This window comes from Lepisosteus platostomus, chromosome 7 (assembly GCF_059453375.1).
Source record: "Lepisosteus platostomus isolate fLepPlt1 chromosome 7, fLepPlt1.hap1, whole genome shotgun sequence".
Classification (NCBI taxonomy): Eukaryota; Metazoa; Chordata; class Actinopteri; order Semionotiformes; family Lepisosteidae; genus Lepisosteus; species Lepisosteus platostomus.
The window spans coordinates 41,129,169-41,140,359 of NC_142617.1; the positions used below are offsets into that span (position 1 = coordinate 41,129,169).

At 38.8% G+C, this 11,191-nt stretch overlaps 1 protein-coding gene and 1 long non-coding RNA gene across 2 annotated transcripts; one reads left to right on the plus strand and one right to left on the minus strand.

Annotated features, from left to right (window-relative positions):
• Positions 1-178: 178 nt before the first annotated feature.
• Positions 179-7,517, plus strand: LOC148658784 (uncharacterized). The gene is made up of 2 exons (XR_015940172.1): positions 179-590; positions 7,396-7,517. It is a non-coding gene; the product is annotated as an uncharacterized LOC148658784 (long non-coding RNA).
• Positions 7,518-7,859: 342 nt separating this feature from the next.
• Positions 7,860-10,766, minus strand: snrpe (small nuclear ribonucleoprotein polypeptide E). The gene is made up of 5 exons (XM_088640384.1): positions 10,574-10,766; positions 9,999-10,025; positions 9,511-9,573; positions 8,306-8,384; positions 7,860-8,145 (listed from the first exon to the last, which is right to left on the minus strand). The coding sequence occupies exons 1-5, from the start codon at positions 10,625-10,627 to the stop codon at positions 8,090-8,092; spliced, it is 279 nt and encodes a 92-aa protein (XP_088496510.1). The 5' UTR covers positions 10,628-10,766; the 3' UTR covers positions 7,860-8,089.
• Between the last annotated feature and the right edge of the window lie 425 nt (positions 10,767-11,191).

Consider the following 11,191-nt stretch of genomic DNA (forward strand, 5'->3'; position numbering starts at 1 on the left):
TACACTTCTAAGGGGCAGAATGTTACTGTAGATTTGTTTTTGCTTAATTTAGAGGAGTACTTAGAGTTGTTACGTTACCACCTTTTCTGGAATTTAGTTCTTTATAATAAAAATGATTTTTTACAATTATAGTTGCAGTATAAAATATTTTTTTTAAACGAGGCATATTATCCAATCCGCTACCGATTCTTGTCCCTATTTCGTAGGGGATCCATGAATAAATCCAGCTGGCGGTGTATATAAACACAAATGTATTTTATATTTTCCTAAACATTTTTTTTTACACAAACATGGTGATACATGGCTAAACGGATACACACAGATGTATTTGTATCAATGGGAAGAGTAGATCGCCTCCACTCCACAAGAGGGCACTGTGGAAGAAGACCGACGGCTGTCCGGTTACTACGTTGCGGGTTATTTGATTTAATAGGTTTTTGACCTTTAGTTTAGGGGGTGAAATTTAGCTACAGCTTTAAAAACGTAGTGTTAGAGAAGTATTTACAATTAAAAAAATAACTTGTTTTCCCTTTCCTGCTTTAGACTGCCACTACCTTAAATGCTGCAGGACGTGGATTCGCCGGTAACAGGTAAGAAAATCGGAGTGTTTAATCTCTTATTTACATTTATATTAGTGCATTTGTCCGAGAACAAGTTTGTGCGTAGCCAGTGTTGCTTATTACAAACGCGTACCATTTTAATACTTTCTAAAATATCTCTCCTTTTCTTTAAGTATTAGATGACAACTTAATACTTACCACGATCCTTTTAAAATTAATGTTCGGAAGACGCGAAAATTGTATATTTGAATCGCATCTAATGCAATATGTGATTATATCCATCCACACTTATATTCTTACAAGAATTTAATATCAGAATTAATCAGATTTTATAATGCCGAGAGCTACAATCGGAGTATATATAATCATACTAATTGGGAAAAATGGCTCTAATTGCTTGTAGGACGCTCCCACTTGTTTGTATGTGAGGCCATGTTGAAGTTTAGTTTAAGTACTGGCTTAAACAGCAGGCTAGGATAGAGATCTGAAAAAGTGTAATTAGGGGTTCAGTGTCAGTGGTTTCAAGTGGTGTTTGGGTTACACATTGATTTAGAATATTGTTTTCTCCAGGTTGGTCGGTTCTTGGACTGTGGCTTAATCTAAACCATGCAAACCAGGTATAAAAGACCATGGAACTAGAGCTTTACGAAGGTTATCATAGTGTTTTAATGGCCGACCATAATTGTAAGACATAGTATTATGTCTTTTAATGCTTAAATACATTGTGTAAAACATTAATGTGAGTTAATTGAATGAAGGATGTTAAAACTTATGTTAATGTTAAAAAGTAAAATCAGGTCCTAACACCAGCTTACCAGTTACACACTGTCAGTTACTACTGTGGGGAACAGTTATACAAAGCACATTTTCTTTGTAGTTTTATTAATGTGGTAATAAAACAGCAGACTATTATTAACATCACGATTATAAATGTAATTATACAACATCTGGTTCTATTATATACATACATTTACAAGGACTGTGAGACCAGGGCCCTGATTCAATAAAATCGGGAAACAACACTCAGATACCCTCTTTTCTCAAGATTTTTTCCAAAAATAAAATCACACAATGCTCCCTTCTCCCTCAGTCAGTTGCACCTTCTCCCTTGGGATGTTGTGCATCAAAGATCTGCGTTCGGTCTCTTAGACAGCAGATACCACTAACCTAGAAGGTCTCTTGCTTCCTGCTTCTTAAACTTCTTTCACTTGCTGCTGAAAGACCACCAGTGAGGTCAGCAGCTTGGTCATCCCGGCTGGACTGTCATTTTGTCTGAACCTGCTTCTCCTTTCCCACTGGCCATCTGAATTCTGGCCATTTTGAGTACTCAAATGGCAAGATAAGGAAAGGGGCAGCTGAGCAAATGCTCCAGAGAATTATCTTACCTTTAAAGATAAGAGGTACTTTGTGACCACTTCACTGTGAGGTTAGGTAAACATTTCAATACCCCTGTCACATGTAACAATAAGCTCCCCTCAATAATTCACATTCACAAAGAGATACATCAAGTGTCAGTATGCAACAGTTTAAGAAGATGTAACAGATTTGAGCTTTTATCTGCAACATATTCAGAGTCGCAACAGATTAATTGTTCCCAGTTTGAGAGAAAACTAGGTGATTATCACTGGCAGAGCTGTAAAGTTTTTCCAAACTTGATTCTCCTTAATTTCATGTTTATCAAGAGGATCTCGAAATGGATAATGATTTGGCAGCGGAAGAGATTTAGGTCTTGTAGAGAATTGAAAGTTGAGAAAATAGGTACAGGGGGTCCCTACTTAACGTCTCCCCTTGACTTTTTGTGACCCTGGATGTGAAACTTCCCCGACTTTACATCCAAAGAACAAACTCCACCCTATGTTGCTGTCATCTTTGCGTTTACTGTATGTAAGCAATACACTGCGCATTACAATTCTTAAGTGTTAAAGTTTAATGTTTAAGTGAGTGTAATGTTAAAAATCATGTAGGTCATTGCTCACTCACACTCTCACACATACAAGCTCCTCTCGCACACACAAGCCAACTCGCACAACATTTCTCGCAAGCTCTCTCATTGATGGTTAATTCTCAGATGTTTCCAAAATGTTTCAAACAGGTTTAAATGACATTTAGGTGCTCAATTTAATGGGTCATTACAATAACCATTCTGTTTGCACACACAAGTGAATCTTCCATTTATGCACAGAAAAGGTGAATGTACACTACTGTCGACTTCCAGTATTTTGTTAATTCTTTTTTATTATTATTTATTATGTGTTTAATGTGTAGGGCCATATTTAAGGTTTATTTTCCCTGTGTAGGGATATGGAAAATTAGGGCTGAATTTTTATCTAACAGTGGTGGACATTTTACATACTCTAGTAGCACCAGTGCTTACATCATCTTCATATCTGGTCAAGGTTATAACACCATCACTCTTTGGTGTCATGTTGACAGGAAGTGATTGAAGGAGGCTTTACCACAAGCAACACTAGTCTTTTTCATACGTGACACCTTATAGTTTAGTTTTTTATGGTTTTACTATCTGCATGCGAAACCCTGCACATCTACATTAACATCATCTCCCAAGTGTGTGCCTAGCATTGAATTGTATCTGTAATTTTTGGATGGCATTTGTTGTTTCTACAGTGCCAGTCCTTCTAATTTGATACCTGTAAATGTGAATTGATTACTAACTATACCAGAATTTCAATCACAGAAAGAAACCAATACAGACCCCTTTATAGACCCCTTTTTTTTACATCACCCCAGTTTTAGTAAGTGCCCCTTTATTTGTAGTTATCCATCAACCTATTCTCAAAACAGACATGCATTTTCCTGATTGCCTATGGCTTGTATTTCTTTTGAAAAACTATTTTTAGAAGGCTTGTGATACATGCACCCTACCATATGCTCAACTACTGTTGTTGCATGTTCAAATAACTCTTACGTTGGTGAGGCACCATCTGTCTCTTCTTCCCTCCATGTTTACTATTCCCCCAGGCCAGTGGTTCTCAAACTTTTTGGACCAAGTACCACCCCTGATCAAACCAAAGCATCCAAGTACCACCTACAAGTCATCTTCTCAATGGAACCCCAGAAATTCTCAGTGACCAACATGAGCGTGCGTGTGCGCACACACTCACATACACATATAATAAATATTATAATAAACTTTATTTGATGTAGCGCCTTTAAAGGTGGCTTTTCAAAGCTCTTTACAAAAAAAAAACAGGAACAACAACAAATAAAAATAAACAATAAAGAAGCACCATTTCAGTGAGAGGGGTGAGCCTGTTTAGTCTAGCAAAGCAGATGTGAATTCATTTTTCGAGCCTTGATACAATTCACAACAGTCTAACAGATTTTAAATCGTCAGGCAAAGGTCTGGCGGTGGATATTGCAATGCTTCCATTCATTTCTGGAGCAACCTCTCTAATTCGTGCAACTACACCGCTGTGTCGGCTTGTCAATGCTCTAGCGCCGTCTGTACAAACTCCAACACGTTTTATCCAGTTGATGCCATTCTCTTCGATAAATTCATTCAGAAGCTGAAATATGTGCTCTCCTGTAGTTCCTGTTGGTAGCGGCTTACAGAACAGAAAGTCCTCATGGGACATGCCCTCAAACTCGTATCTAACGTAAACGAGTGAATTGGCCAAATCAACTACAGACTCATCTAATTGCAGTGAAAAGCATCTGATCATCTTAACGCGCTCTACCAGTGTACTTTTGATATCATCCGCCATTTCAATAATTCTATGAGTGACTGTGTCTTTCAGGGGCAGCAGGTCGAGCTGTTTAGCAGCTTTTTCTCCAGACATAATACGTGTCAGCTCTTTTGCCAACGGTAAATAAGGTTCTTCAAAAATAGTGTGGGGCTTACCTGCTTTAGCAATCCGCAAGCTTGCATTTTTCCCCGTTTCCGTTTTAGGAGTCTGTCTCAGAAGTTAAAAGAAGTTTTTATTTCATGCGCATGAGAGCGAAACACACTTGGTGTATTTTTCTCAAATTAACCTAGAACAGTTCTTAAATATTTTTCTGTTACCTACCACGCTTTCCTGTGCTCACAAGATTACCAGTGTTCCTAGCACGCATTTCTATGCATTCCTGTGTTTACAACATTTTCATTGTTCCAAAATCACACACATTCTCCTACCTTTCTATTTGCTGGAGATATGTTTTTTTTTTATACAATTGGCTGCTTTCGTTTGTATCACGCAGTCCTATGGAGTGGTATAGAATTACATTGTAGCTCTGTCCACTCAAGTATTGGCGTGCACTGTATCGTAGTACGTAGGCTGCGAATTCGACACGTTTTTAAATAGAAAATACGAAAACCCATCCCAATTTTTCAGTGCACACAACAAAGTTCCAGGGTCATATGGCGTACCAGCTGGCGGCGCTCCGAGTACCACTGCTGGTACTCGTACCACAGTTTGAGAAACCAGTGCCCTAGGCTATTGTCATAACTTACAATAAGTAGGAGCTAGGTATATTGTAATTACCGGGGTCAGGTTTGTCACCCTCTTTGTAGATAGTTGCCTTGCTATATTAATTTTGGAGTCTGTGGATACTACCTGTCTTAAATGATTGTTTTAAAAGTTGCATTAATGGCTTATGAATAACTGTGATCATATGAAGTGGCAAGATACCATTGGGCCTTGTAGGTTTATGAATTGTGAATATGTCTGCCATCTCAATGCTATTAGAGGCACGATGACTGCATCCTTAGTGAACATCTGAGTGAAATAAGTGCAGTGGCCATTTCCCTGTCATTGTCTAGAACAGTGGTTCTCAAACTTTTTGGACCAAGTACCACCCCTAATCCAACCAAAGCATCCAAGTACCACCTACAAGTCATCTTCTCATAGGAACACCAGAAATTCTCAATGACCAACATGAGCGCGCGTGCACACACTCACACATACATATAATAAATATTATAATAATAAACTTAATTTGATATAGCGCCTTTAAAGGTGGCTTCTCAAAGTGTTTTACAGAAAAAAACATTAACAACAACTAATAAAAAGCACCATTTCAGTGAGAGGGGTGAGCCTGTTTAGTTGAGCAAAGCAGATGTGAATTAATTTTTCAATCCTTGATACAATTCACAACACAGTCTAACAGATATTAAATCGTCAGGCATTTTCTTGACTGCAAAGGTCTCGCGGTGGATGTTGTAATGCGTACATTAATTTCTGGAGCAACCTATCTAATTCGTGCAACTACACCGTTATGTCGGCTTGTCATTGCTCTAGCACCGTCTGTACAAACTCGGATGCATTTTATCCAGTCGAGGCCATTCTCTTCGATAAATTCATTCAGAAGATGAAATATGTGCTCTCCTGTAGTTCCTGTTGGTAGCGGTTTACAGAACAGAAAGTCTTTATGGGACATGCCCTCAAACTCGTATCTAACGTAAACGAGCAAATTGGCCAAATCGACTATAGACTCATCTAATTGCAGTGAAAAACATCTGCTCATCTTAACGCGCTCTATCAGTGTACTTTTGATATAATCCTTCATTTCAATAATTCTATGAATGACCGTGTCTTTCAGGGGGGCAGCAGGTCGAGCTGTTTAGCAGCTTTTTCTCTACACATAATACGTGTCAGCTCTTTTGCCAAGGTAAATAAGGTTCTTCAAAAATAGTGTAGCTTGCCTGCTTTAGCAATCCGCAAGCTTGCATTTTTCCGCGTTTCCGTTTTTATTTCCGTATTTATTTAAAGTTTTTATTTCATGCGCACGGGAGCGAAACACAGAGACGCTCGGTGTATTTTTCTCAAATTAGAACAGTTCTTAAATATTTTTCTGTTATCACACTTTCGTGTGCTCACAAGATTACCTGCGTTCGTAGCACGTATTTCTATGCATTCCTGTGTTTACAACGTTAGCATTGTTCCAAAATCACGCACATTCTCCTTTCTCCCTATTTGCTGGAGATACAGTAGCTTTTTTTAAATACAATTGGTCATTTGCATCCGTAGCACGCATTCCTATAGAGTGGTATAGAATTACAGAGTATCTCTTGTGTCCACTGAAGTATTAGCACGCACTGTATCGTAGTACGTAGGCTGCGTATTCGACACGTATTAAAATACAAAATATGAAAACCCGTCCTGATTTTTCTGCGCACACGACACAGTTCCAGGGTCATTTGGCGTACCACTTGGCGGCACTCCACGTACCACTGCCGGTACGCGTACCACAGTTTGAGAACCACTGGTCTAGAAGGTTCCTTTACAAATGCATTTGTCTTTTAATGTTTCTGCTGTTTTGCTAAGTTACATAAGTGTCATTTAAGCCATTATGAACAAGCTCATCCTTAACATGTAGTACCAGTAAACCCTCAATTTAATGAGAAAATCAATATGTAAAATCAGACATTGATAATAAAATACACAAATAACCCAAGTAAAAATAAATGCGTAAATTTGAAATTTCAGAATATCAATGGAAATATCAGCAACCCTGTAAGAGTACAGCCAGTTGCTTACTATGCAATTGTTGTGTATGCTTAAGGAAATTTTTATACAGTAATATATTTACATCAAGTAAAGAGCTTGAATATTTCTGATAAAAAAGCAATGGAACAAATTTCATTGGTGGTGTGGATTGCAATTGTTAAAATAAGGCACATATGTGTTAACTTATATAAGTGTGTTTGGGGATGGGTGAAAAGCTTGATTGTGATTTAACGGACACTCAATAAATTACCTGCAATCCATCTCCCCTATTAGTGCATTAAATTTACTGTACATTATTAAACTACAACCAACAAATATGTATGCATGTTAATGTTGATTGTGACTATAGGCAAAACATGTAACCTGCTTGTTTTACTGTATTACAGTGGGAGAGAAGATGCTGCAGTCACCAGCGAAAAAACCTGAAGACATCACTTTACCCCCCTCCCCCTCCTCAGAGCACATACAGCGCTTGAGTTAATAAAGGGTTGATTATCAACTTCCAGAATGTGAATGTCGGCTTTGTGGTTTATAAAAACCGTGCTGCAGCAGGGAGGAAGAATACAGACAGTGGCAGATGTAAGCAGTGATTAGGAAGGGCCGAGCGACATGGTAAACCAGCAAGGAGACAGAGCCAGGGTTTAGACCTGGAGAGACAGCTTGCCTTTAATGGAGCAGTTTATATAAAACAAAAAATAGTTTTCACAACTGCTCAGCATCATCACTTGGGGCTGAAGAACACTCCCAACATGAATGGAATGTCAGCACCTTTCCTATCAGTTTCTAAGGTGCTCTCCATTCCATGTTAAAGTTCAATTTCCCCAAAATAAAATCACCTTGGTCATAAAAATAGAGGATTACAAAAAGCACCCCAGTTTTATTGGTACACACTACACAAGAAAATACAAAATAAGCGGTCAGAAAGACTCCATTCAGCATACATCTGTCTGTTATACAGTTGGCTGGTTAAAGCCTAAAATACTCTTATGACCATCAACATACATTTCATCACCTGCTCCACAACAGCTACAACCAATCAAAGAAACTATTGGGCATTAAACAAGGGATACTCTGGGTGCACTAGTTCGCCACACTTTGTAGTAGGGTGATATTGTCTCCTTTCAGCATTATCCGCCCTGCAAGAGAAAGAAACAGGTCATTCAGATTAACCATGTATTCGTTTCAGCATCACCTAAACTGGACATATAGCCATTTTAATGTAGACTAGTACCAAAAAAAACCTAAAGTCATGGGCATCAAGACCAAAAAAAAAAAAGAATATGCAAACATGCTTACCAAGGGGTTTTCTGGTTTTTGTTTTCATGTGAACCTCTTCAGCATCATCAAGCACCAAGTTCATGTATTCATCAAAACCCTACAATGAACAAAATTATAAGAGATGGTCAGGGAAAAAGAAGTGTGATTTAGTCAATGTAGATCCCTCAAAAATGACACACCTAATGTGCACAGAAAATTAATTTATGTGCAAACAGCAACACACAAAACCAACCGCTTCCCTTGGCTAATATTCTAACAAACTTTCGAACTGCTTCTTTAAATTCAGGGTAGCTGGGGAGCTGGAGCCTGTCCCAGCAAGCAATGGGCACAGGCAGGATACACCCTGGACAGGACACCAGTCCACTGCAGGATGCACACACTAACAGAAATACGCACACATTCCCATCAGGGTCAAATTGTCCCTGAGGCCAATTAACCTACCAGAATGGACTGTGGGAGGAGACTGGAGCACCTGTCAGAAACCCACATGAACACAAGGAGAACTTGCAGACTCTCACGGTGCTTGCTCTTTTCCCACAGACAAATCCCAGACCTTTTCCAGACTTTTCAAAACCCTTCTATAACGTTTGTCTCTGTTAAATATGTGCATGCTTTACTGACAATTTTCTTGTAACTGTCCATTCCAATAAATAAAACCAATTAATGTACAAAGAATAAATATCCACATTCCAGTTTTCATCTGTTCAATGATTTAGAGGTCATTTAAGACTACCATCTGTTAAGATTGATCCCAATAGAAACGTTTAATCTCTTTAGAGATTTACTAGTGACCCATAAAACCTGCTTGATTGGGGTCTCGAGAACTCTAGTTGGAGATCCCTGGAATAGAACATTGAGAACTACAGAGAGTAGTATATACTACTATCAAAAAATTACACTGTAGCAATGTAACAGCTTTTAATTGGACCTACAGCAGTTCATCTGAGCCTGGCTTCACGTTCTTTTAAGGGAGCCAGAACCAAGTGCCAGGTCCTATATTAGGTATGATGTCACCCCCTTTCCAATACATTTGCAGTAGCAACTGCCATTTTAAACTACTTATAAAACCTGAAATGTATCAAACTGCCATTAAGCCTGATCTGTATCCAATCCTGTGTAATGGAAAAATGGTACACCCTGCTGTGTGATAGCAGAAGCAGAAAGCACAGCAACCGGGCTGAAGAAAAGGGGCAGTTTTGTGGAAGAGCTCATGATTCACTCACAATAATGCAGCCTTCTATCCGCATGTTAACTTGTTCATACAGCCACACCTGGATCCTGGATCGCTGAGGAGGAGAGAGACAGGAGTGAACTAGCTGAAGGAAATATGTGGTTGAAGGCTTAAAGGCCCGCTCCAGTGTGACAGGAAAACCCTGTGAAAAGTGTCAGGCCTGTTTTATCAGATTCTTTAACTGAGGTTACATACAGGCAGGGCTACAAAATGTTCAGATCACCGACTCCTTCATTACAGAAAATGTTAATGTACTTTGGAATACATTCTCAGCATTCATACACAGGCACCTAGCACATCATAAGCACGATCATGTAAACATATATTTTTTTAATTACGTGTTTGCTCTGGAAGCATGGAAACTTGAAAGACCTGGGTCTTCAACAGAGAATCCGTGTGTATGAGTAGCCGATACATTGAACAAAAACAACCAAAGGCTAACTAATGACTTTGAAAGTAGCTCAAAGAAACAAAACTTACATTTTGAAGATATCTGAAGATAAGATTCTGAAGGGATCAGTCAAGGAAAATTAGTTTTCATAAATTCTTCTCACATCACCTCCTTTATCAGTTTAAATTAATAAAGCCTTCGGTCTCCAGCGGGAATCCACACTTTTAAGATCACAGGCGATATAAATAAAAAGCATATAATGTAAATGCGCATGCCAATTACTAGTTTCTGAATCATTTACTGTTAAGAATCTAATACGTTCGTGATACCAAAACAAAAAACTAGCGAAGCGCGTTATGCCATGTTGGGTAAGGCCAGAGTTGAATAAACAATTTGTAGAATGCCCTTTTCTGATTTGAAACTATTACAAATTATTTCAATTTTAAAAAACGTGCATATTAACCGAATAGAGGAGTATATCAGTCTGTTATTCACACAGAAGCATGCGACAATTCAGGCCAGCATACCTAACGTAAATAGCAGTGTACGAACGCCGACAATGTAGACATAAAAAGAGTTCTTACTAGCTAGGCCAAACTACACAACATTTATGCACACCCGGCTCACACAACGCACGCAGAGTACTATGTGTTTCAAAGGATACAATCGGCTGCACCATAACCTTCTGAACCTTCTGTCCTTGGCCTCTGTACGCCATAGTCCTGTAAGTTCTGCTGGTTCAAAAAGAACTTTAAAAACAAACTCTTTCACAGAATTACTGGGGCCGGTCTTCCTGTCGAACACCGCGCTTCTTTTCTTCTCTCTGCGGACGGTGCCCCCACGCTGCAACTTCCCTTCAATGGCGGAATTTCCGGGTCACCTCAAAGCAGCGTGGGACGTTGGAGGATCAAGTTTCTGGCCTCGGTAAGCTACAAAAATGTGTGCGCCATCTGCTGATGGGAGGTCGTTATACCGTTACAATTGTATACGTCAATTGCACAGTACAACTACGGAAATAGGACATACGGAACAAAGTTTTTTTGGTTTAAGAACTGTAAAAAAGAGACAATATCATCCTAAAAGCAATATTTCGCCAAACGGAAGTGAAAATTACCACCTAATTTCTCATAAATGTTTAGGTACCTAGAATGATATCGAGCCCCAATTAAATGGACGATTAACAGAAGCTAACTCTGCAGGTCTTTGTGTTTTTGTATCAATAATGACAGAAATTACAGAATGTTTTTGCCTCCATTTACTAGCTTATCATTAAAAATCTGCG

Bases quoted from the DNA above. Each gene is read 5' to 3' on its own strand.
- snrpe (XM_088640384.1), bottom strand. From the start codon at position 10,627: ATGGCGTACAGAGGCCAAGGACAGAAGGTTCAGAAGGTTATGGTGCAG. The intron at 8,385-9,510 runs GTGAGTGAATCA...TGTTCATTGTAG, and splicing joins GGATAGAAGGCTGCATTATT to GGTTTTGATGAATACATGAA. The intron at 8,146-8,305 runs GTAAGCATGTTT...TTTCTCTTGCAG, and splicing joins AAAAACCAGAAAACCCCTTG to GGCGGATAATGCTGAAAGGA.